This window comes from Drosophila albomicans, chromosome 3, assembly GCF_009650485.2.
Source record: "Drosophila albomicans strain 15112-1751.03 chromosome 3, ASM965048v2, whole genome shotgun sequence".
NCBI lineage: Eukaryota > Metazoa > Arthropoda > Insecta > Diptera > Drosophilidae > Drosophila > Drosophila albomicans.
In genome coordinates this window covers 49,940,985-49,967,809 of record NC_047629.2, presented here as the reverse complement: position 1 = coordinate 49,967,809, position 26,825 = coordinate 49,940,985, and the positions used below count along the sequence as shown (strand labels likewise).

The 26,825-nt window shown below is 41.4% G+C and overlaps 3 protein-coding genes across 4 annotated transcripts in view; 1 reads left to right on the top strand and 2 right to left on the bottom strand.

Moving 5' to 3' along the window:
- LOC117572789 (uncharacterized) overlaps positions 1-10,697 on the top strand; it is a 37,820-nt gene extending 27,123 nt beyond the window's left edge. Inside the window, exons 1-5 of one of the 2 annotated variants that reach the window (XM_034255892.2) lie at positions 2,122-2,220; positions 2,476-5,546; positions 5,638-6,033; positions 8,126-8,353; positions 10,450-10,697. In XM_034255892.2, the coding sequence (XP_034111783.1) occupies positions 2,970-5,546; positions 5,638-6,033; positions 8,126-8,353; positions 10,450-10,581 (3,333 nt within the window). In that variant the 5' untranslated portion in view covers positions 2,122-2,220; positions 2,476-2,969 and the 3' untranslated portion in view covers positions 10,582-10,697. Of the gene's footprint in view, positions 1-2,121; positions 2,221-2,475; positions 5,547-5,637; positions 6,034-8,125; positions 8,354-10,449 lie in introns of those variants that run through there. The other variant, XM_052003882.1, reaches the window with a different exon arrangement.
- A 10,089-nt stretch (positions 10,698-20,786) lies between these two features.
- On the bottom strand, positions 20,787-23,987 carry LOC117571092 (leucine-rich repeat-containing protein 15). The gene is made up of 5 exons (XM_034253076.2): positions 23,323-23,987; positions 22,956-23,266; positions 22,579-22,727; positions 22,262-22,521; positions 20,787-22,211 (listed from the first exon to the last, which is right to left on the bottom strand). Exons 1-5 carry the CDS (start codon positions 23,985-23,987, stop codon positions 21,782-21,784), a joined length of 1,815 nt encoding a protein of 604 aa, XP_034108967.1. The 3' UTR covers positions 20,787-21,781.
- A 1,446-nt stretch (positions 23,988-25,433) lies between these two features.
- On the bottom strand, positions 25,434-26,714 carry LOC117569535 (uncharacterized oxidoreductase YjmC). The gene has a single exon (XM_034250737.2). The coding sequence runs from the start codon at positions 26,712-26,714 to the stop codon at positions 25,506-25,508; it is 1,209 nt and encodes a 402-aa protein (XP_034106628.1). The 3' UTR covers positions 25,434-25,505.
- Positions 26,715-26,825: the final 111 nt, after the last annotated feature.

The following is a 26,825-nucleotide window of genomic DNA, read 5'->3' as shown; positions in this document are numbered from 1 at the left end:
CTCAAATCTCCAGCGTTGATGACACTCATTAACATAAAATGTAAAGGTGGACGAGCCAAGCAGAACGTAGAAGAGTTAGCCATAAAAGCAGCTCACTTTTCACACTCATTAAAATGGACGCAAAGAGTGAGGGAGCCTGATAAGGATGCTCTTCAAGGATAACGTGTGAGTGTGTGTGTGAGCGAGTGGGTGTTAATGGGTGACTAACTTGACTGACTGGCAACGTCCTGCATTATCGTCGCCTTTTTCGGGGTTTTTGTGGTTGACGTCAGCAGCAAAAGCAGCAGCAACTCAAACTTGAAAATATCTCTTTGGAGCGCGTCGCGAACCCTTTTTTGTAGTCCGCAAAAAACATTTAAATATAATCTATTATCTTAATTCCGACACAAATTGTTTGCTGCCGAGAATATCGCTGGCACAAGCAATGCCAGTGTCGCCATTCGTCCTCGTCGTCGTTGTTGTCGTTGTCCTTTCTTTCCTTTCTTCTTGCCCGCGGTGACAGACGCATAAAGCAGCCTGTCGTCCTGGCATTTCGCTCTTAACCCGACTAACAAAAATAAAAGCCATGGCTGCTGCCCCAAAAATAATGCCATCGCCATTTAGCAGCGTTGACTTGTGGCACCCAGCGAAACATTCAAGTCAAGGACTTGAGCTGACTCTGGCAATTCAAAATGCCAGCGCAGAAGGACAACAACACGCCAACAGGCCAAGCCGACAAGCCGAAGCCAAGCTGAAAGCCAAGGACAAGCCAAGCCAAGGCAGTAGAGCAGCAAAAGCGTCAGCCGCTGAAAGGCAACGCTTATCGGCCGCAACGTAAATCACCCAATTTACCATAAATAAAGATATGTACATATTGTCAGCGAGCTGCGAAGGGGCCACAAGGGGGTGGGCAAGGGGAGAGCAAGTGCTACTCAACTGGCCTGAAGGTGGGCGGAGGCGGAGGCGGAGGCGAAGGTGGATGGAGAACCCCAAGTCAAGCCACAGCCATCACCACAGCCGAAAACCGAAAACCAAAACAAAACACCTTATCGCTGGCAAGCACATCTTTAAGTGGCTGTCAACCAGAGCGAGCAGAGTGGGGATGTAGTGGCCGAGAGAGGGGGAAAGGCAGAGTGTGAGGAAGTGGCAGACGTGGCATTATTATGGCAGTAACTACTGGCTACTATTTGCCTGCCACAAGCGCATAAGTCCGCATGCATCATGTTGTTGTGCACGCCTCACAGAGCAACTAGCGTTAGCAAGTTTAGCCGAAATAAAGCTAAAATTGCCTGACAACAAAAGCTATAAAAAAGTAATAATAATAGTCGAACGAAAAACGGACAACTAAAAGAAAAAATTGTCAGAGCAACGTGCCTAGGTTCAAATGGTTGAGCAACATTAAATGTTTGAGAAAAAATAACAAGCTTTTAATACCTAAAATCTATATTTAATAGAACTCAACAATACTCAAATTGAGTTATTGTGCTTTCAATCATTGGTGTTTTGCTACCAGCAAATTAATAACTTTAATGCTTAAAAAAGTAAATAAATATAATATTAAATCCAAATTCATATAGGGAAAATGGGAAAAACAAATCATATTTTTCAGAAAAAGAAAAACATAAAATTGATTATTATAGAAAATATGAAACCAAATAACTACCCAACTAATAATTAATGAAATGAAAAGTGGACAAAAATTAGGAAAAGTGCAAAGTATTGCAATTTCAATGGTTAACAAACCAAGGAATATTTCTAAAAGTAGTATAACAAGGGACAATGAATTATTAACAACAAAATCACAATATAATCAATAAAATATACAGGTTAAATGTTCAGCCACATTATTAATTTCCGTTATATTAGCGGAATCATCAATAATTTAGGACGTTTTTAAAAGGCTGTTGTTGTTCTTTTGTTAAATTAAGAAAATAATTTTCAAAGCTGTAATAATACCTAAATTGTACCAAATTTATAGAAATAAAAAATACCAATTCAGTAACTATGATAATGTATTACACGAAAATTAATATAATATATTTCAAATACATAGTAAAACTCATTTCATCAATAACTAAATAATTACCAAATTAGTAATTTAAGAAAGTTCTTGATTAAGAAAAATAATTTGACAAACTTGAATACAACTTAAGCTGTGCCCAATTTATATAAATTTAATCTTAAATCCAAATGTAGGAAGCCTGACAGAGGCTAAAGTTTGTCGCCAAACTAGCTGGAAAAGTAAGCAGAGCCCATGAGAAAGCAAAGGCAAAGGCGACGCTTGCTTTACTTCTTCTCCGCCATTTACTTGGCTCATTTTGCATCGTTCCCCCCGCGTCTCGTCATCATTTTGGGGTAGGCTCCATTTGGTTGGCTTGCCTCGACTTGGGCTTGGGTGTCTTTGGTTTACATTACAAAAGCAACATTTTGCTAGCTGCGACACGCGATTCAGCACTTGCCACTCACCACAAGCAACTACCATCTTTACTTTTGCAGGCACAACAGCAGCGACAGCAACTGAAACTGAAGCTGAAGGAGCAGCAGCAGCAACCCAAAAGACGACAGCAGCAAATCGCGATTATGACGATGATGACGAGCACAACGACAGCAGCAAGCAGCAAACTGAGGTTGCAGACAAGAAGGAGACAAAGGAGCTGAAGCAACTGGAGGATAAAGCAGAGTCGGAGGCGGAGACAAAGACGAAGACGGAGACGAAGACGGAGTCGGAGTTGGTGCCGCGGGCAAGTGAAAAGCGTGCAGCACAAACGACACAATCGCGAAATCCCATCAGACGCGCTCACAGCGAAAGGCATTTGTCTGGCGCGCCCAACAAGAACTCGGCCGTGTCCGTGTCCCCAGCACAGCAGAATGGCCAACAGAATGGAAGCCAGAGCCAGAGCAGTCAGAGCAGTAGTCGGAGCAGCAGCGAATCTCCGACACAGTCGCAGGGCAGTGGGCCACAGAATGTCATTTTAAATTTTAAGGACACAATGGCGCTGCGCATAAAAAGCAACCGCAACGACTCGAGAGATTTATTTCAAAGGCGGCCCACAGAGCCGCCGCCACCGCCGCCGCCCCCAAAGACAGCGATGACAACGCTTGCCACACCGACCGCAAACGGATTAGCAGAGCAGCAACAGCCACAGCAAATCAATAAGTCAACTGCTGTTGCTGCTGCTGCTCCTCCTCGACAGCAAGCACAACGAACTGTGGTGCGAGTGGCGCCCTTTAACAAGCAAAGCAACGAGGTGCATCGCTTGAAAATCTCGCACAGCGAACAACAGGAAGAGCATCAGCAGCTACAGCAGCTGTTGCACTCCTCTTCGGACCACAATGTTGTGCTGTGGCAGCACTCACCACGCTTGCAGCATGCCGCCGCAACGGCAGCAACGGATGTGGCACCCAAAAAGACATCGATACTGATTAATGGCGATGATTGTTACTCGACAATGAACCTCAGCGCCGATGCAGCGCAACCGCTCTACCAATCCTCGGTGGTGGTCAACAGTCAGGTGGCCAACAGTGTTTGCATCAATGTGAGCAGCGTCGAGCACGAGCACAATTTGCTCAACACACTCCGCAGTCAACAACAGCAACAGCAACAGCAACTGGGAGCAATCATTCCAATTCGAAGCAGCCTAGGGAACAACTCGGAGATCAATCTGCAACGTTCGGCCAGCTGCATTTCAAGCACCTCGAGCAGCTCCACATCGAGCAGCAGCAGCTCTAGCGGACGTGGACGCACTCTAATAAGGTTGGACTACGAGAAGGAGAAGAAGGAGGCCAAGGCAACGAGCACCACGCCGATCAATACAACGCCGCCAGCAATCAGCTCAATGCCAGCAACACCGCCGCCAACAACAGCCACACCCACTGCCGCATCTACGCCCTTGCCTACGTCATCCTCTGCCACGCTGGTGCCGCACGAAACCGAGCTGCTGAAGATACTACGCAACCCAGTCGAAGCCGTCAAACGCAATCTGGTGCCACATGTGTGTGGACTGCGTGTCTCGAGCAGCAGCAAGAAGCAACCAGAATCACCAGAGACAACACCGACGAACAACAACAGTAGCTTCATTGCCAAGCTGCTGCAGGATCCCATGCTGGGTCAGGTGGCCGATGGCCTAGAGACCGATACGGTGGCCGAACTGATTGAGAACTCGTTGCAGCGGCTGCAGCAATCGCGTCAGGCCATCGACATGAGCGGCACCAAAGATCACGACGACATGAATCGCTTGATTAGCGTCTCGCTGCAGCGTGTGCGTCTCGAGCGGCAACCAATTGTAGCCACAGCAGCAGCGGCAACCAAAGAGGAGGATCGTCTGTCGAATCGCGGCAGCATCAGTTCCGCCAATAGCTTTGCCTCCGCCCACAATTACGAGTTGTTCGACTTCGAAGCGGCGGCAAATGAATCCGATTGCTATCAGAGCTGCTCAAGTGAACTCACTGCAGCTGGCGTGATCGAAGAGGAGCCAGCGGAACAACCGGAAGTGGATGCCACAACGCGTGCCAAATTCTATCAGCTGCTGGTGGATGCTACGCTGGCAGAGATCGAACATGCCACGCACGCGGAAGCTGAACATCACTACGAATCGATACGAATGAATGGCGATCCTATCTATGAGGAGATCAACGAAGTGCCGCCTCCATTGCCACTGACTGCACCGCCCTTGAACGATGCCGAGCTGGAGAAGAAGGCAGCTCGCTCCATATTCGAAGGCGCCTCCAAGTACGATATACTCTCTTACCTAGTGGATGCCAAGGAGCGTGGCTTAGCGCGCGAGGAGAGCTTCGATTACAGCAACAATCCGAAGATCATCGAGGAGGAGGCCACAGATACGTTGAGTGAACTGGAGAAGCGTGTCAGCAGTAGCGACGATAGTCACAGCAACATGAGTTCGTTGTCGCCACCGCCGCATACATTCATCTGCGGCAAGAGCGGCAGCGATGTGGAGCGTCAGGATTCGGGCGTTGGCTCCGAGACGAGCAAATCCTCGCGCAGCAAATATCAACCTGCCGTGAGTCCTTTGCATCTGTGTGAGGACTGCGATGGCGCTGTGGAGACTCAACTGACTGAGGCGGGTGTTTTGTATGCCCCGTTGGTGTGCCGCAAGTGTGGCAAGAAGCGTGTGGAGCGCAAAGAGATCATCACAGAGATTGTGGAGACGGAGGAGAAATACGGACGGGATTTGCAGATCATACTCGAGGAGTTCTGTCATCCGATGCTGGTCGCCGGGTTGCTGACACAGGAGCAGCTCTCCGCCATCTTCCTCAACACGGAAGACTTGCTGGAGAACAATCAGACGCTGGCCGAGCGAATGCGCGATGCCCTGGACATTGCCCTCGAGCAGGGCGATGATGATCTACTCACGGTGAACATTGGACGCATCTTTCTCGATTTTACCCAAATGCTGCACGCCTTCGAGAGCTATTGTGTGCGGCAGGCGGGCGCCAGTTTGCTGCTCGCCAATCTCGAGAAGGAGAAGGAGTTGCTGCGCATCTTCCTGAAGGTATCGCAAATGGAGAACGCTGTGCTGCGTCGCATGAATCTCAACTCGTTTCTGATGGTGAGCGTCCTTAGTTTATATTCATGACTTGCACCGACAAAGAACAGCTGTTTACCCCTTTCGTTATCTCTCTCTCTTCTCTCCCGAACAGGTTCCCGTGCAGCGTGTCACCAAGTATCCACTGTTGTTGGCTCGACTGTACAAAGTGACGCCGTCACATCTCGATGGACGTGAGCTGCTCAAACAGGCGCAAGAGAAAATTGAATTGCATTTGAATCACATCAACCAGGAGGCCAAGGATGTGCCCACGAAACTCTGGCGTCGCATCAGCTCCTCGAGTCCGAATCGTCGCGCCTCCTGCGAAATTGATATGATAAACATCAAGCTGCGCAAAATGGCCATCGACATACTCGAATGGAATCACGATGAGGTCCGCTTTGCCATGGAGGGCAAACTGCTCTACACGCAGCCCACCGACAGCAACTGGAAGAAGGCGCGCACCATCAAATTGACCCCAGTCAATGCGCTGCTCGTGACCAACGGCAAGGTATGTCCGTCCACCAGGGGAGAGCTTAGTGTAAACGTGGTGGCAGTGAGGGAGAGGGGAGGGAGGGAGGGAGGTAGGCAGACTCCCTCTAGAGAGGTAGCAGGTGACGATTGAATCACGAGTGCACTCATTAGAAGAGTGAACGTGAGTTTATTGAGTCACGAGCTGGAGCTGGAGCAAAAGCAACAGAGTTTTCAAAGAATGTAGAAACAAAGCTGAGCGATTAGTAAAGCTGACAGATAAATAAAAATTTAAGCTCGTAGGAAAGATATTAATTGATGGCTGAAATCTGCGCTAGCTATGAAGAAAAATTCAAGAGAACTTTATGTTATGAAATAAATATAAATTGAGTTTACTTTATGAGCTACAGAACTAGAAAAGATTAACGAATATGAGAAAGAAATTATTGTAAAGAATAATCATTTAATGAAAAAATTCATATACATAAATCAGAGATGCATCGATAAGAATTCCTAATGAGAATGAATGAGGACTCTCTTAAGGTAAAAACATTTTAAATGCAATCACATAATCGTTTCCTTGTTGTGTAAGGTATCAAATTATATCGATATACCAAACATAGCCTTCAGTATTCAATTCAAACAATACCGCACTGTGTTGCTTTTATTTATAATCTGTCGCAGGAATCTCAGAGCCAAGCACTATCGATTATAGTTTTCTTATTTGTTTTATAAGATAATATGAATAGACACTTATATCGTTTTCGTAAGCTTTCACAATTACTAGACTATCCACCAAATAAGTAGTACTAAAGACTGAGCTAAAATAGTCAGTTAAAGTGACTTTTGTGTAGACAAACTCACGAGAACTCAGCTCTGTTGCTATTGCTTATTGAAAGTCGCTAGGGACTTTCGCCTCTCACAAGAGAGGAGACACAGAGCAGAGCAGCATCATTAACACAAAATGCAAGTTGCTGCCATAAATCTAAGTGCAATCTCTAGAGTTCACGACGCAATTGACAGTGAGAAATGAACGGAATGCATCTCACGTGTCCATCTCTGGCGCAGAGAGAGAGAATGTTTCCCCATTCTCCCCCGCACTCTCGTCCAGTCTGCAGCTCCTTCGATTGGTCACGTTTGACAAGCGACAAGCGAGTGAGCTGAAACGACAAACGACGACGCTCAGGCGTTTGACATGAGGTGAGGGCAATTAGCGACTGGCGACTGACGACTGACGCTCTTCTACTACCTCTAATAGCCTTTTCCCTGCTCCCCTACCTCCTCCCCCTCCCTTTGCGACACCTCCCACGCCGTTAAAGGAGGCCTGGGATTGCGGTTCTGTGCGATGTCATGGCAACAGTTTGCCGTGCGATAAAAGATTTCAACAAATCAGAGTCAGTGGCAGAGAGTCAGTGGCGATAGCCAGGATCCGTGGTAAGGCTATTGAAGCATTGAGCGGAACGGAACGGAAACGTTTCCAGGGCTTGTCCGTAATGAAAAGTGCTTATCCAAGCAACTATCTGCTTTTGATGCCTAAAAACAAAACGAGTTTTACACTCGGCAAAAAGAAAAAAAAACGATAGAGCAGCAACAGCAAAAAAAAAAAATACAAATGATGAAGAAAAACCGATGGCGTCAAGTGGGCACACACAAGAGGCCAATGTGTATTGAAAGAGAGAGGAGAAGGGCAGCACTTGGGGGTGTCACGTCGATGGCGACGCATTGCGTGTGTCACTTGTTCAGTTGGGTTTCTCGTTTTTTTTTTTCTTGTTTGGTGCCCTGCTCTAAATTTTTGCAAAATGCCTCGACCGACAATTGCTCAATTCAAGGAATGTGTTTTTTTCTGCTTGCTTTTTGCTGTGACTCCAGCTCTAGCTGCACCTCTAGCAGCTGCTTCCTGCGGCAACTCGGCCAGGCTCTGACATGCTTTGTGCACTCGCTCTTGCTCTTACTCTTGCCCTCGGTCTCGCGTTATCTGCAGGGCTCAACAATGTCGCACTGCCCACATCGAGCATTTTGCTAGTTGTAATTTTGTTTAGTTTTCGTTTTTACACAATTTTCCATTTCTTTTCTTTTCCTTTTTCTATGTTTTGTTTCATCTCTCTCTCTGTCTCTCGTTCTGCGAACAACAGCCAAGTGCCAATTATAGGGCAGAGAAGGCCATGTCGGATAAACTGAATTTCCCGAAGCACACTGGCATTCGGGAGGCCTCTTTGCTGCTGGTGAAGGAGAAATGCGGACGCTATACATTGATACGGGAGCCGTTGTATCTGGACAGATGTGTTGTGTGCAGCGAAGCGGATTGGGATGATTATTTCGAAGTGCAGGAAATTTCATCGAAGGACACATTCATATTCAAAGTGAGTAGTAGTCGATAGTAGTCATCCCCTTCCCCATTCCCGTCCCCATTCCCATTCCCAGTTCAGTTAACACTAACAGCAAAACTACAATTCAGTTACGAGTACCTAACCCATTCCCATTCCCATTCCTCCCACGCGCTGCGTCTTTGTTTTTGCCCTTTTTGCAGGCATCCGGTTCGTTTCGTTGATTCGGTTTCGTTTAGGTTTGTCTGGGTTTGTCTGGGATTGCCTTTTATAGTTGTATATGTGTATGTGTGTGCCAGTTCGCTTGGCTTTTGAATTAGAGAGCGTTTGCCTTTTGACTGCACACCGGCAATGTTTGGGCTTCGTTAGTTTTGCGCTCCCGTTTGGCGTTCCACAAGTTACAACTTTTTTTCATGCATAGTTTTCTCTGGGTGTGTGTGTGTGTGAGAGGGAGGCGTTGTGGCAGAGAATTTGTAAATGTTGCAAACAGATGATTCCAATGAAGTTAATAGAGCAGCAACAAGACAATTAACACTTTGCATAGGTAGCAGAGATAGCAGCAGCTGTTAGGTATTTGCAGAATGAAAGATTGGCGACAACATCGAGTATAGGTATTTAATAAAGTTTAATAAAAAATTTAGGAAAAAAGTGTCAGCAAATTGTAGAAAACATTTATCGCTTGAATTTGTAATAAATTTTAATGAAGGAAATAAAATGTCAGAAATTGTAGAGAATATTTATAGCATGAATTTGTATTAGTAGAAAATAAGGTTTCAGAAATTCTGAATAATACTTATATCACAAGTTTGACACAACATTTTCAAGCTGTTTAATACATATTGACTAATATGGAAGAAAGCAGATGGCATCAAGAAACTTGTTCGAAATACTTTCTCAAAAAGCTCAGTATAGGAAATTTAACCACTTTTTATGGCCAAAACCCATTTTGAAATAATTTTAAGTTCAATGTCTTCACAAATAATCAATCTTCAATGCAGCATACCAGAATTTTTTTGATATTTCATAGCACAACTGAAATATTAGCTGATAAACACGGCTCTTGTAAATGGAAACCAAATATTACATTTTTCATAAAATACAGTTGCAACTGTTGGTAAAATTCACAATAATGATTACATCAAATTAAAATTCAATCTGATTACTGATTGATAATTATATTTTACATAATTTACAAGCTATGCAAAATTTACTTCAACAATTCACAACAATTTTAAGCAACCTCTGCAAAGCAGAAACCTGAATTCTCAATTTTTATGCTCCCTAAATTTTCTACTCACATACCCCAAAAACAGTCGGAAATCAATGGCATAGACAACGCAAGCTTTTCTATTAATCTATTTAGTTCTGTATGCTGCAAACATGCTTCGCATATAGAACTTGCCATAAATATCTAGGGAAAATGTATTAATAGCACAGCAAGTTTGAACTGTTGCAGCAAACAATATTTTGTATAGCATACTTTTGAGCGTCACACAAGCACAATGCATAGCAGTTAATATGCTAGAGATTTCGTTTTTAATAACAGACAGAAGAAGATACAAAAGCGTATGGAGAAATCCATTTCAAATCCTGTCTAATATGAAACGAGCTGTCGTCTCCCGCCACACTAAACAGAAGGATTCCAGCTTCGATTCATTCATGCAAATTTTTTAACCAGAGCAAAACGTAGGCTGCGTAGCCAGCAGGGAGCCTAGAGGGGACGAGGCTGAGGCGTCTTTTGAAGTGCGTCGAGGCAACGCACGTCGAGTGCCTGCCAAAATGAATGACATTTATTGAAATTTAACACAAAAAAAAGGGGGCAAAAGAAATCAGAAAAAGAAAAGAAAAGCAAAGCAAAACGAAATGAAAGGAAGTGAAGCAGAGATGCGCAACAAAATGGTTGAAAGACGGACGTAAGTTGGCGCTGCATAAATTGAAACGTTTAGTTACGGCCAACTGAGCAGTTATAGGCACACACACACACATACACACACACACACACATACACAAAGACACACTCAGTTATTCCTACTCCTAATATATGCCTTATATATACAGAGACAGGTCACCTGTCAAATGGGCGAGTCAATCATAATTTTCTAACGCATTTCGTTCATCTTTTTTTCTAACAGGCTGAGGATGGCGTAAGGACGAAGCAATGGTACACACAGCTGCAGTATCATGCCCAGGGAATGGGAGCCTGGCGAAAGCGACGCAATGCGTTGGCCAACATCATGATCAACGGCATGTTGGCGCGCAGTTAGTAGGAGGTCGAGACGAAAGACGGGGAGACAATCGATAAGCGGATAACAAATTAAATAAATAAAATTACAATTAAAATGCAAAAAAAAAAGACAATGGTAATGAAATTGACAATGAAAATTGATACAGCAAATGTGCATTTAAGTAAAATTTGCCCCCAAATTAATTTGTATTGATGCGTTATTAATTAACCAAGCAATTTTATATAATTATAATTTAAGTGATATACAATTTAACCGAACGCTAGTTAGTGTTTACATACATACAAATATACATTATATACATACATACATAATACATACATAATATTATACAACTCTATAATGACAAATGAAATATGAAAAATATATAAATATATTAATTATACATTAAATTGCATTTTAATTGAGTTACCGAAGCACTGAAAATACGAAGCGAAAAACTGCGATTCTGAAAACTGAAACTGAAACTGAAATGCGTCTCTGTCATGAAATGTCAGCCTATTAATTTAATCGCGAGCAATTCCTACAATCATTTCTGTCTATTGTTTGCCCCGCCATTAAAAGTGGCGATAAATCTTATGCAAACCTCCCCACATACAACATACATAAAAGCAAAAATAAAATATAATAATTACAATTATATTTTTCGTTCCTTTTTTTTGCTGTAGTATTTTTTAATTCACGTGCTCATAGAGATTTATGGTTTCAAGCCAAACGAAATTACGGTTGCTGTTGCTGTTGCTGTTGTTCTTTGAGCTGGAGTTTCAAGCATTGCCCACGGGGCACGCACGATTGCGATTATATTGAGCAAAAGGAAAATGTTGATTACATTTTCACTGGGCTGCCACAAAATTGCGCACAATTTGCCCCACAAAACTTTTCAACTAAACCATAAACACTTTGCACACCATTGTAAATATTTGTACAATTACATGCAATGGACACATATAGAATTATGGCATGCTAGTTCAAACCCCGCTCTGCCCGGGTATGTGCAAATAAATGTTATAGAAATTTGTTACAGTTATTTCAATATACTCTATTAGAAATGACTAAATTGTAGGTATTTTGTAGCTGAAACGTTAAGAAAGTAAATCTTGTGAAAACTATTCTGTAATGTAGTTTATTTACTTTATTTATGCTCATACATCAAGAGTCAATCAAGCACTCAATCAAAGCATCACTCAACCAAATTTTCATTTTAGCTATATAGCTTATCATTCAAATCAATTATTATTGTATATTCATACTCATTCACCTCATACATTTTCAATTAATATTCAATCACATTTTGAGTTATCAATCAATCTAAGAAGAAATAAATCATTTATTTGATGCACAATTTTTATTGTGCTTTATAGATATTGAATCAACTGAATCGAACAAATCAATTGATATATTATTCAACTTATTTCATTGATTGAGCAATAATTATTCAATCTTAGTAGTTTTTTTGCTCAATCAATCAATTATTCTATTAGTATATAACTCAATCAAATTCTTATTAAGTTGCATACCTCATCAACTCAATCAATCGTATCATTTAATTTATTATTCAATGCATTCAATTGGATGAACCCTTAAAACTTAATCCCTTCTTTTCCTCAATCAATCAGTCATATAAGAAGCAGGCAATCATTTTAACGTCAAACAGATTCTAAGTGTACTGCATATATATTTAATCGATTCAATCAAACAAATTTATTGATAAAATATTACATTTATTATTCTGCAATTATTATTCTATCTCTTTTGTTTTATGCTCAATCAAACAATCATTTTATTCGTTCAGTACTTTATTAAATTATTATTCATTTTTGTAGCTAATCCATTACTTTAGTCAACCAAATCAAGTGTTTTATTATTTAGTTGACCCCTTGAACTGATCAGTAATATTCAATGACATTATTTTCTGTTCAATCAATCAATCATGTAAAAAACAAGCAATCATTTTGTCTGTCTGCTACTCAATCAAAGTATTATTTGTTTTATTATCTAGTCAAACAGCATTATAATCAATCATAACTCATCAATCATTAACCAAATCATCAAAGAATCTAGCAACCATTTAGTCAAGAAAGTCATTTAGACTGCGTTTAGTGAGTCAATCAACCCCGTCGTTAGGTCAATCCGTCACGAAATCCCTCCATAAAACAAGCTATTAATCCCTTTGCTCCGTCATCTAGAGCTCTCACTCGCTTTATAATCGCTGTTAGTTGATTAAACCATTTTAAATCTCATGCAATGTACAAATAGAAATACGAACAACTAACACAACATCAACAACAATACAAACAACAACAACAGCACCAACAACGACAGCAAAAACACATCAGCCAGTAATAGCAATAATAACATTTAACAAACAACAAACAAGAGCACCCAAGTGGTTTCGACTTTGGGGTTTTGTGGAGCATCGGCAAGGAAGAGGGGAGAAACGGGGGTAGAGCATATAGAACAGGAGAATGTATTCGCAATTGGTCTATGGCTTTCCACTGACTCTGGCTTTCCACTGAGGTTTCCACAGGGGTTTATTGTTTGTTTAATTACACAAATAACTGAGCAGATTATTATGGTTAAACACGAAACTGTAATTGTAATTGTCATGGCCAGTCACAGCAATTGCTGTGACAATTGTCCACTAAAAACTGCTCAGAATGCGTAGTAAGTGACGAAGTGGTGACTAAAAAGATACCACGTGAAATAAAGAATTGGAAATACTTGAAAAGATAAAGATACAAGCATTAGCATCGACGATAGTAACAAGTAACAGAAATAAAGTAATTTATTTTATTATCATTTAACATATTTTACACTGTACAACAAAATGAATGCGAACTAAATAAAAATTTGACATTCTTTTCAACCAAATGAAACACATTGTTTTTTATTTACTTTTATTTATTAAAATTTTTAGAAATTGCCTAAAAAATCATTGATTTATCTCAAATAAAACACAGTGATGAAATGTTTTTTATTTATTTTACAGTTCACATAAAAAATGGACTTCCAATAAATACAAATTTGTTAGATATTAAAAAGAAATCAAATGGTTTATTTTAAGCAAATCAAACACAGTAAAGAAAAGTTTTTTTTACATATTTTACAGTACACATAAAAATGCATTTTCAATAAATATAAATTTGTTTCAAATTGCAAATAAATCTTTGATTTATTTCAGGCGAATCAAACACATTGTTTCATTGGTCCGCAGGGTATCGTTTAATGATGTCGAGCTCCGACTAAGTTAAGCTCTGCAGACAGCGCGTGTAATTGAAAAGAATTAACTGGTTTTACCACGAAGAAGTCCCCATTTATCCATTTATCATTATATATAATATATATTCAATTTCAATCAAATTCGAGTCGAGTTAACCTAACACATTGTCTACCTACAGCATTGTGTTTTCATTTTCCCACACACACATACACAGACTGACAGAATATATTTCTCTCTTGCGTGTGTGTTGTGTGTGTGTGTGCGTGTGTGTGTGTTTGGTTTGGTTGTTGTTTCGGGCTTACCACAACAAACACTTGAATTGAGAGACAACAACAAATTTGTGGGCGGCTGTTGAAAATTAGTTAGCCAAGGCAATACGAATATAATTTGGCATGGCGCCTGCGGCGCGTCAAAGCCTTTGATGGCTTCCGTTGTAAATTACACTAATACAGCACGTAAACAAGTTCACACAAATCCCCGTTTAAAGCACAGCAAACATACTGAAACGATCGAGAAGCGGTTGCAAAATTGAAAAACAGGAAAAAACCCCCGAACGAAACGAAACGAAACGAAACGACAAGAAGTTAAAGGAAAAACTGCATGCTGAGCGCAATTATGCTGGACAAACATTTGCCAGGGCAACGAAACGATGATGCCACAGCCCAGATTGCCGTAGCAACTCCACTTCACTTCGGTCTCTTCACTCTCCAGGTTGCCACACCTCACGTCTCACGCTGGCACTTAGCATGCACCTTGGCACACGCATAAACACACACACAAAACCAGGAAGAAAGCTGCTGTCGAGTGTGCTCGACTGTGAGATACTCGCCACCTATTGTGAAGGCAAAATAGTGCGGTAGTATTGTTAAAATATAAAATAATATACCACAAAAATACCAAAATATACCGAGGGACGTATTTGGTATATCGATGAAATACTTACTATGTCGAAATATACCAAAGAGTTGCAAAATATAACAGATTGCCAAAGCAGCTAAGACCCTATTGCAGTATGCGTAATTTTCCATATAGAAGTATTTCCTAAATAACTTTTACAATTTTCATCCAATCATTGAGACTCTCAGCAATCGTAAATGCTATAGTAGTTATTGTCTATACGAAAATTTGAGACTCCACCTTTAAAATTTCAGTTGCTATTCGATACTTTTCGTTTTTCGGAGGCGGAAGTGGGCGTGGCAAAAATTTTAAACAGATATAATCTGCGTACAAACATAAGAAGTGCTGTCAAAAAAAATATATATATCTTTCTCTTATAGTCTCTGAGATATACATAAGAACTCATATGGACGGACAGGCAGACAGACGGACATTGTTATATTGCTTCGGCTCTTGATGATGATCCAGAATGTATATACTTTCTCCGTCTGCCTGTTACACACATTTCCTTGAGGCACAAAGTTATAATACCCTTCTACCCTATAGATATTGGGTATAAGCACAACCACACACACACACAAACAACTCAGCTCGACTACTTTTAGTGTACTCCAGTGCCTGCTTTGCCAAACACAGACTTCTCGGCTGCAAGAGAGAGAGCCTCCATGTCAGTCTCCGGCCAGCTAGGGCGTGGAACGTGTTATAACAATAGGGTGTCATGGCGCCTATCTCCCCCTCTCCCTCTCTCTCTCTCTCTCCCTCGCTCTCCCCTTTTCCTATGGAGCGACTAACACTAACGAGCAGTAAAACAAGTTTAAGATTTGCCGGCACACACAAATAAAAACACAGCCAAAGCCGACGCTATCGCCATCTCCCCTCTTTCCTTTCCTTTCCCTTCCATTCCATTCCTTTCGTTTCCATATCGTGTCTGCCCCGAACGCTGCCGGCGGATGCCGGAACGGATGTTGGGATCAGCGCGCAATAACATAACCAAGGCACGTAGCACAAACACGGTACATTATATTGTATAAGCAGACTTCATTACGGTATTTAAACAGAATATCCACAATTTCTGACATGTCGAATGCGCCAAATGCCACAGCCACAGCGACAAACGCACAATGGCACAAAATCCTTTCTATTTACTTTGTGATTGTTTGTGAAAATTGTATGTAAAAGCATTAACTAGTGTTATACCATGATTTCAATACACATTTTATAGGTTTAAAGCAAAGCTTTTTCATAATACACATTTTGAAAAACAAAATGGCGCATTTGCTAAAACAATTCAGCGCAAATCCTACAAGTATGCAATGCTTTTTTTTTAGCTTACAAAGGGAAAAAAGCGTCAAGCCTGACAATCATAAAAGAATTTGTTTTTAAATAATTAAAATTATTGATAAAGTGCATATGACATACCCTTAATGAAAATAGTTTTCTTTCTGTATTTAATATGTATTTTACTAAACTAACTTATCAAGTTATATTTGGATTTTTTGGAATGGAACATGGAACATGGAATATTTAAGTTATTCATCCCATTTTGACTTTACTAAATCACATATTGATGCGTTTATAATGCAGTTCTCATAATCATTTTTGTGTTTTAAATCCTTGATTTATTTTTTTTATACCCGCTACCCATAGGGTAGAAGGGTATTATAACTTTGTGCCGGCAGGAAATGTATGTAACAGGTAGAACGAGGCATCTCCGACCCTATAAAGTATATATATTCTTGATCAGCGTCAACAGCCGAGACGATATAGCCATGTCCGTCTGTCCGTCTGTCTGTCTGTGTGTCTGTGTGTCTGTCTAAGCGATAGAGCTATAATTTTTTTTCGACAGCATTTGTTATGTTTGCACGCAGATCAAGTTTGTTTCAAATTTTTGCCACGCCCACTTCCGCCCCCGTAAATCAAAAAATCGAATAACAAGCGTAAATTTAAAGCTAGAGTTGCGAATTTTGGTATATACAATAATTACTATAGTAGTTTTGATTCCTGAAAATTTAGTTGCGATCAGATAAAAATTGTGGAAGTTATTAAAGAAATACTTTTGTATGGGCAAAAACGCCTACTTACTAGGGCTCTTAGTTGCTTTGGCCGACAATCTGGTACATTGTGCCGTCTATGGTATATTTTGAATGATGTGCTGTATCGATATACCAAACATACCATTTGGTATATTTTTAGTATTTTTTTTAGTATTTTCGGTATATTTTGAAAATAATACCAATATTTTGCCCTTATTAAAAATGGGTAGCGGGTATCTCACAGTCGAGCACACTCGACTGTAACTTTCTTACTTGTTTTCCATGATTTCGAATACCTTTTTTGATGTCAAGTATTTTAATGTGTGATAAGTCTACTTCCATAATCACATCCTTGGCAAAAAAAGAGTATTCTATTTAATCAAATGAAATATATAAATAAAGTAGATAATGCTGTTGTGAAAATAATAATAATCTATAGCTACGATAAAATTTAAAATGCAATCCTTTTGCTGTTACTGATTTTTAATGCATCTTTTAAAATATTCAAATGATTTTCAAATTACATTTAAAATGCATATATATTGGCCTAAATAAATAATTTAAATCGAGATGTGACGCCTTAAAATTATGTTCCTAAACAAATTCTTAAAACCGAGAACATTAGTCTAAAAAATGACAATTTAAGATAAATTTCTAGATTTGGGTTGCAAAATTTTGTAATCCATAGATGGTAATATAATAAATAAGTAGAAGCAAAAACTGTGAAACATTATTTTGATCTTATAATAAAATTTTTTTTTAACTATATGTACTATCTTTATTTTTATTATGGGTCAAATATTCTTGAAATCAATATGTGTTTTTTAACATTCAGACTTTCACCTTCTTGATGCGCTTTTGAGATTAAAATTCTTAGTACTAAGACCAAAGTCTCAATTTTAATACTTCTTTTTGCGCGTAGAGACTGTTAATGTGAAAATAATGATTAATTTAAGTACTTAAATGATCGTTTCAACTTGCAACTTTTAAACAATAAACGTTTCTGCAGGCTCACTTCGAATATACAATCGAATTTAACGCGAAATGTTTCTGTACATTTCTTTGAGAACAGTTTTAATAATTGGCGCATTTAAGTTGAAAACTTAATTTACAACCGCAAGTTGCCAAAGAGCCCCATTGTGGCATCGAGGCGTGCCAAACCACACACTCTCACACACACACAAAGAGACAGAAACTCACTCACACATACCCACATCAGAAGTCAAATTGTGAGCAGTGAAGCGACTCGAACTATACATCAGAGTGTTGTAGAGAAGAAGAAAGGTCTGGGTAAAAATGCATCACGTAACCCGAACGAAGGATCCGGCGACGCCGTTTGCCAATATGATTAGACCCAGAGTCTGTCTCTCTGTCCGTCTGTCTGTCCGTCTGTCTGTTTCTCTGTCTGTCTGTCTGTCTGACAAAACTTTGTCGCCTCAGTCGAAAGCGCAGCTGTAGCTGGAGCAGAAGGTGACAAGAAATCAGTGCCATATGCAGCCGCAGAGCAAAACTAAAATGGGGCAATAAAAATTTGTCGCCAGGCCAATAAATGTAACTCGGCGCGGACAGGGGATAAAAACCGCTGCAGACACTGGAAGCCATCACGAAGTTACAGAGAAAAAACAGCGAGCAGAAGGGACTGCAAGCGGGGGCGTCGTCGTGAAGCCAAAACATTTTCATTGCGGCATTTAAAGCGATGGAACAAAAAAAAAATGGGAACTAAAAAACTGGAAACGGCAAAAACTTGCCGCAAAAAGGTGGCTCGGGCGCTCAGGTTGCGCGGCAAACAGATTTCAAGTAATAAAAAATTGAAATTAAAAGTTCCACTTGTGGCAGACAGCCTCCTCCCACCCCTCCCTCCTCCCCCCTCCCAACTGTTAAAGCCATGGCCAGGCGCAAAAATGAAGCCAGCGAATGATGGCGAAATGCGACACAGTTTTCACACGAAATAGGTCGTAAAAATTATGAGCGGCCAGCATGAAAGCCACAAACGTTGGCAGCTTCAAGAGACCCCCTTCCCTCTCCCAACACTCCCCCTCGAACAATAGCTTACCTCTGAGAGAGTGAGTACTAGGGTTACCGAGCTGGAAAGTGCGCTTTAGCAATTTTTTTCGCGTGCCTTAAATCGATTTCAATCGACAAATTTTTAAGTAGATTGAAGCGCATATTATAATAAAAATAGCAGGAATACACATAAAAGGAATGACTTTATCAGCACTGCATAAAAGCATAATTTCATATCACCTTGGCAACCCTATTCTGAGCAGATTAACGCTGTCCAGTTTTGTTGGTTTTGCCATTGTGAACGATGACGACGTCGACGACGACGACGACGTCTCAATGCTCAATAAGGTCAATGGGCAGGCAGAGTTTTTCATTTATGTAGATTTAGATTTTTACCATTTTTCCCATTTTTGCAATTTTCGCTTTCATTTGCTCGCGCGTTTTTTTTTTTCATTTACATTTGCCATCAGCATCATTTGCATTTTCATTTCGCTGTAGTGCAAATCAAACAAATTGCAAACAAAATTTTTAATTGTTTCGCTTCCTGTGTCAACCGAGCGTGTATTGGTGTGTGTGTGTGTGGTCTAATCAGAATTACTGTGCACACACATTCAGCATATTTCACACATCGTAGTCGAGGCTGCTGCCTCATAAGAATAATGTGCGACACGTTCAGCATAAACCGAATTAAGTATACGCCACGTTTGCCAGCCAGTCAGCCAGACACACGCTCCCCACTCCACACACACACACTCCTCGATTGGCCTAAGCCTGGCCTTTAGAGTTTGCCTCTTGGCAGTTTTGGGAGTTGAGAGTTGCGAATGGACACATTGCCACATAGCCGCAGAACTGCAGGGAAAGGGACACGCGGCAAACACTCGCATTTTTATGCGTTGTGGCAGTCAAACACCCACACATACACATATACATGTACATGTATGTGTGTACGTGCAGCGAGTGGCAAAAAGTTTTGTGGCAAAAAAGAAAAGAAAAAAGGGCAACGCCAGGCGACGACATCTAAGTGAATTTGCCTTAGTCAAATTTTGTGTGGCCGGCTCACGAGTCGTGTCGAGTTGTTGCCTTAGGTCAGGCACATGGCCAAAAAACCGTACAAAAAAAAACGGAGTCAGCAGACAGGAGCGAGCACAGCTGCTCCTTCGAAAGAGAGCTGCATGAAATTTACATTAATTTTGGCAACCGCTTCGCTGCTGTTGCACACAATAAAACGCAAATTATTTCAAATTTTCAAATAAATCACGAATTTTGACCAACATTCGACAACAGCAACAAATCAAACTTTACTCACCAAATAATAAAAAACCGACGCTTACACGACAACAAACTCCAAGCACGACGTGTCCTCCAAATGTTTGCCGAGTTCAGTGTGTCAAGAGCTTCGGCAGCCGAACGGTAAATGCAGAGCGCATTTGCTGACTAAAGCGCGCGCTTGAGCAGAAATGAGTTTCCCTTAAAAAAGCTCAAGAGCAAATGAGTTTAAAGTGAATGAGTGCAACTCAAGCGATAAGTGAAAACTGCCAAGCAACTCAAGCTGGCGCCATTTTGCCCTGCAGCGGTCAGTTCGCGTAGTTGGGTTTGCAACCCGCCTAAGCAAGTGCAACGCAGCTTTTCACCACAGCAGCAGAAGCAGCGATGAAAGCTTTTGCATGGCAGCGTAGGCTTTGCTTAAATGACGCTCAAAATGTTTACTTAGCTGCCGAAGCAAGCGGATTTGCAACTTTAGGGAATTTACATACATTAGGCTGTATGAGGGGGAGGGGGCAGTCAGTGTTTTGTTAGCCTCGAGGATTGTGTGGAATGCCGACACAAACACACATACACATACACAGCAGCAGCTCACGATAGGCAGGCGGCAATTCAAATCCTTTTACTTCCGCTTTAAGCTAATGCAAAATTGAAGAGGACGAGACGAAGACAACAACGTTGAAGAGGCAGAGACAGATGCGGCTGATAGCAGACTTTCACACCCCTCACACCCCGCCACCCTAAAAAAAAATCCAAACGCGTGCGTAGCGTATAAAAAAAAAAAGAGAATATGATTACATATTGTATATTTTTTTGCAAGTGTGGAGTGAGCAGTTCAAGGAGCGGCTTGTAGGGTGCTTAAAATCGGCTGAGGCAAAAAGGGTTGACAGTTTATTGGGGGAGACACTTAAAGGCAATCAGCACTGTTCCACACACACACACAGCCCCCTTTGGGCGATCCAAGAAGCCCCAGACAGCAGAGACAGTGACACAAACAACAATGGCGGCATTCAATTTTTTAATATTTGCCTTGCAAATTTTGTATAAAATGCATTTGTTGTCTGCATGCGAGCTGCCACTATATACTATATGCTGTTGTAGTTCCCTTTCTTTTCGCTTCCTCTCAACCCAACGCTTTTCCTGCCCGTTTCACACAGGAAGGGATAGGCGATAGACGGTAGTCGAAGAGTCGGAGAGTCGGCGACTATCGCGGCGACAGGCGAAACGAGAAACGAGAAACAGGAAAGACAGCAGCCGGCACCGACCGAAAGTGAAGTGAATGTGAGTGGGAGTGGAACGGAGTGAAATGAAAAGAGGGAAAGAGAGAGAGCGAAGTGAATGTGGGCAATGTCAACACATGGAAATTGCAAGGACAACGGCAAAAACTAGCAAGCAGTGCACTGACACAATGAGAAGCAAGGGGCGGATGGCAGGAAATATGGGAGAAGGGGAAGCGTACCTAGCGACGGAAGCAATAAATTGGTTAGGTAAAAAGCTGGTGTCCTAGACGCGCAGACACATGGCTAAAAACCGAAGCACGCGAGACATGTCCGTAATTTGTGTGCATTGCCAAACAGCGGACGGGGCGGAGGGGCGAAGGGACGATAGAGGGCGCCAGTTTCCTTTGAAGAGCTATTTGTTCATGCGGCGACAATATTAATACAAAATGGCCGCACAGCTAGCGTGCGCGAGCGAGCGAGATAGAGATAGACAACAATTATGCACATTGGCAATTTTTAAATAGCGACTTTCCAACAGTAAATTATTTATGACTCTAACCTGAGGGGGAGTTTTTGTTCTTACTTTAATCGACGTGTACCTTCTTAATGGCCACACTGGTGATTTCGGCCTCCTTGAGCTCCTCATCGGTGGTGGCGTTATAGATATGCTTCAAGTACAAATTGAAATAGTCGGTATAGTTCATCGGTGTGGATATGCGATGTTTGCGCACCGGTAACCGCGGCGACAACGACAACATGCTCGCCCACTGTCCGTCGCACAGATCATCGTACCGCAACAGTCCGACCTCATGGCCACCAAGGTCACCGGGTCCTCGACACATCGGTTGCTGACCGTCCCACAGCTTCACAACGAATTCACGAATCCAGCGCGCCAAATACAATGCTCGGCAATCACAATGCCAGGGATTCTTGTCCAGCTTCACGGCTACCAACTTGTCCAGGCCATGGAGTGCCCCGTGTGGCAGATACATCAGCTTGTTGGAGTCAATGCGACTAAAGGAAAAGGGTCACTCGATGGTTCATTGATAATCGCTTACACTCACAGTTTCTCCAGTTGGGTAAGCGGTGCAAATGCCCTCGAGTCAAAGTGCTTCAGTATGTTGTTGTTGAGCATAAGGATTTTAAGGTTAGTCAGTCCCTGAAAGTCGTTGGCCTCCAGTGTGGTCAGGTTGTTCGAGAAGAAGGTCAAGCGGGTGAGTGCGCTCACATGCAGAAACAGATCAGACGGAATGCTCGACATTGAGTTCTGGCCGAGAAACAGTTCATTGAGGTTCTTGAGCTCGACAAATGCCTGACCATGAATCTGCGTAGAGGAAAACTTGTTTTACCCGTGAAGGAATTTTCCACTGCACACGCTTACATGACTTATGCGATTCATAGTGAGATCTAGCGTGACTAAATTTGCCAAATTGTTGAATATGGTGCCTGATATTGAAGTGATGCGATTGTTGTGCAGCATAAGCACCTGAAGACTCTTCAATCCCTCGAAGAAGTCATCCTCGATCTTGGCTGAGAAAGAAAGTTCAAAAAAGTATGTTGTAGGAACGTTTTGGAAAACAATTAAAAAATAAGAAAAAATAGAAAATTAAATTTGAATAAAAAGGGAAAATAATTTTAAAATGTATATATTAAAAGTCAAATTTAAAAAATTCCCAAATTTCTACGCATCCTGATGGTTATTTTGGGATTTGAGTTTTTAAAAGTCTTTTATTTTCATTGCATTATAAGATCACTTACCTATTTGATTCCAACCAAAGTCCAAGGACTTTAGCTTTGTCTGATACCGCATGCTGCCCGAAATAAGCTCCTCGATCTTGTTTCGGGACATGTCCAGCTCCTCGAGCATCATCTGATCCCTCAGCAGATTCGGCGGAAAGGTAGTAATTTGATTATCGCACAAATTGATGACAGTCAAACGCTGAGCATGATAGAAAACCGATTCGGGCAGCAGAGCTATAGCATTCTTGCCCAGATCAAGCAAATTGAGATTGCGCAGCTTCCAGAAAGTACGTGCATCAATGTCCTCCAAATGATTATTCTGAATTCGACTAAAAATGTGAGAAATTAAAGTTAAGAAAGTAAAACTTAAATAATCGCTTCCTACAGCTGCAGCAGACTGTCCAAATCTTGAAACAGATCAAAGGGTAAAAAGTCCAGCACATTGTTTGAAATATCGAGTTGCTTTAGCAGCGTTAATCCTCGAAACGTATCCTTGTGTAGCGTGGAGAGCGAATTGCGGGATAAATCAATCGAAACCATATTCATGGGAATCACTTGTGTAACTGGCACCGCCTTCAAATTCGTATTCCAGCAGGCGAAACTCTTGGTATCCGGATTGCAGCGACACACACCCGAAGTGCAATGATTCCACTCCAATTCGCTGCCGCTGGCCAAATGCCAAATTGGTTGCTCCACCGATCTCAGACGACTTTCGATCTGTCGCACTCGCTTATCGAACTCGGCCAGATTGAACATAGAAGACATGTCGCCAGTTTTTGTCTCTCCATTGCTGCTTGGTTTGCGTGGCTTTGGTTGCTCGGTCGTAGTCCCATTAGGCAACGCCTTAATGAGCAGTAGCAGCTGGGAAATAATCCTTAGGGATTCGCAGGCTGTCAGGGTGCAGTTCCTTGTGCCAGAGGAGAGCAACGGCATCAGATATCGCTGACGAAACTCATCCAGTGTCTGTTGTGCATCCTTCGTCTGCTGCGCTTGCACTCCAAAGCAGATTCCGGTGATCAAGAGCAGCCAAACTGCAGTTGACTTGTCCATTTCAGCAAAGCAAATAAAGCACCTCTCAATTCACTTGGCAGTATTTATAGACAGCGCCTTAAGCGTTGCCTAATTCGCATAATTCATCACAAAATTTGCATCTTTAGTTTTCCAGCAATTACCTTAACTAGTTCACAGCATGGCCGGAAAAACTGTAGCCCACTTTTCATGCATTTCGTCTGCTTAAAATTATCAAATTGTTTTCTAAAGCAATTAATTCATTTAAAACATCTACACAGATAATCTTAACATTTTTATCAAGATTCGAATACTGTTTAGTTTATTTATAACTTTAGTAAATTGTTCTTTACTTAACATTTAATTAAATTATTGTATTTCTTTACAATCTCGACCTATTTAATTTTTAAAGAGTATTTCAAATTCGTTCATGTCGAGCTTTGTAACATACATTTTAAGATAGGAAAACGAAAGTCTGTGTGCTGCATGTTTGAAGGTCTAGTCTATTGCTCGAGACTTTGCACAACTATTGTCTCTGCAGGGAATCCATTTAATTTGTCACATAAATTGAACTCGTCATTTGCCTGACATTGATTCATGTGGCAGTTGTTGAACTTTAGTTAGCTTTACGAGAATATAAATGGAGAAAGTTTATTTTAAATTTGAACTAACCAAACTAAATGTTTATTTTTCCATAATTAATCTATAATAATTTAATGTTCTGCAGCACATATAAAGAATTGTAAATAATATATAAACAGACCCAACGATCTGCAAAATGTTCAATTTGAAAACTATTTCTTAACACTATATTTCTATTAATTATCATTTATCACTCAACTCATCATGTGAAATTACTAAAAATAAAGTATGTCTTAATATGTTACATAAAAAAATCATATTACTCAAATTATTTCGATTGAAAACTATCTTATTTTCAGCATTTTCACATGATGATTGATGGATGATTTACGTATTTTTAGCTTTTATTTAATGTAATTTAATAGTAAACATTTAATAATTTAATAATAATAATTTAATAGTAAACATACAAATAAATAATATTTAGAACACAAATAGCTATTAACGTTTTTGTAGGTTATTAGAAAACTATTCATTATATCTTTTAATCTTCTATAGATACCAAACATTTCTTAGTAGATATGCCTCATTATATTTTTATAGCTGTTTAAAGCTGTTCACGAAATATTTGTTTATAGCATATCCTTTCAATACTGATGACACCAGAAATTTGAAATACAGCGTGGCGCCATCTATCGTCAACTTGACCAATTTCCTGTCATCCAACAAGTTCACCCACTAAATTCTGCCGACAAAAACCCTTCCCAGTTTAAAACATCCCCTATTAAAAGTGTGCCCACTATAAACCGAACCCAGTTTAGCGCTAAGCCTCAACAGATGCCGCTAAAAGGTCAACAAACTGCACCCAGTATAGTCCTTAAACACAAAAGATGGCGCTGCAAGGACATCTATTTAATTTATTTAATTTGCGGCAAATTCAGTGTAGCGCCATCTCTGCAAAATAAAAACTTCCGCCATCTACCGGACACAAGAACTGTGTCGTTCGCAGGAAGTGAAGGCAAGCTGCATTGGCTTCACACAAAGCATATTGGCGATGAGTTTGCACTTGGCCAGCAGAAGATTCGAATAAGGCAACGCCCCAAGATCATCCACATAGTCCATGTGTTGCTTCTCCAAGTCGCCAGGCACTTTAACAGGATTCGCCTCATCCCTCGGACAGCTGTTGCGAATACGTCGATTGAAGTCATCGAGACGTTCCTTAAAGTTGGGCACAAAGAAGCACGGATCAAGGACGAGCATAACGAGACCCAGATTCGGACTGCGCCCCTGGCAAGGCGCACACCAGCGTGGAATGCGCGTGGCATAATTGGCGCCCGACATGACGCCACACAACACATCAATCATTGCCGCCAAGCTGAAGCCCTTGTTGCCACCAATCGGATAGAGTTGCTGGGCGGACAAAGCTAGATTGGGAAAGGTCGTGGGCATGCCATTGACATCCGATGCCCAGCCCCTAGGTATTTGCTCCTGGTTCATGAATGCCCATTCGATGGCACCAATGTCCCGCACAGTGGTGCTCATGTCCAGCATAAGGTGCGAAAAGTTGCCGGTGGCACCAAAGGCCAAACAATTGGCACCAAGGCTCGACGACCGACAACCCGGTTGCATCATCATTGGCGCCGCATTCGACATCACCAAACCGATAAAGCCCTTGGCTACGGCACGGAATGCATACCACGCTGCCATGCCAATGTGATGCGATTGCTTGGCCACCACAAAACCAATGCCCGTCTGGCGTGCCTTTTCCACAGCCAGATCCATGCAATAGTTGGCCACAAAGACGCCCATGGCTCGATTGCCATCCACATGCGCTGTGGTCAATGTGTTGTGTATGAGTTTAGGCTCCGCCTTGATGTCCACATAACCATTCTGTATATCACTCAGGTACATATCCAAGTGATTAATGCCCGATCCGTGGACTCCTCTGTAATCGGCCGCCAGCAGCAAATCGGTGATGCAACGCTGCTTCTCCATGGACATACCCACTCGAGAAAAGCACTCCTGGACAAAACGTCGCGCCTCCCTGACTAGCACCAGCGATGTACTCGCCATATCCTCGGCAAACTGCTGCGGAATGCGATAGGTAATCCCACGCATTTGTCTCCAAGATGAACACTGCGAGGCGGACAGTAATTGTCGATGTCCCAATCTTTTTCTTAAAGCCATGCTTTGAATTCGTACTTAAACTTAATCTCGTTTTTTTTGGGGTTGTTAAATGTGATTATATATTTAAAAAAAAAAAGTAAATGAAAGAGGCAGCAAAGAAAAGTTTTGAAA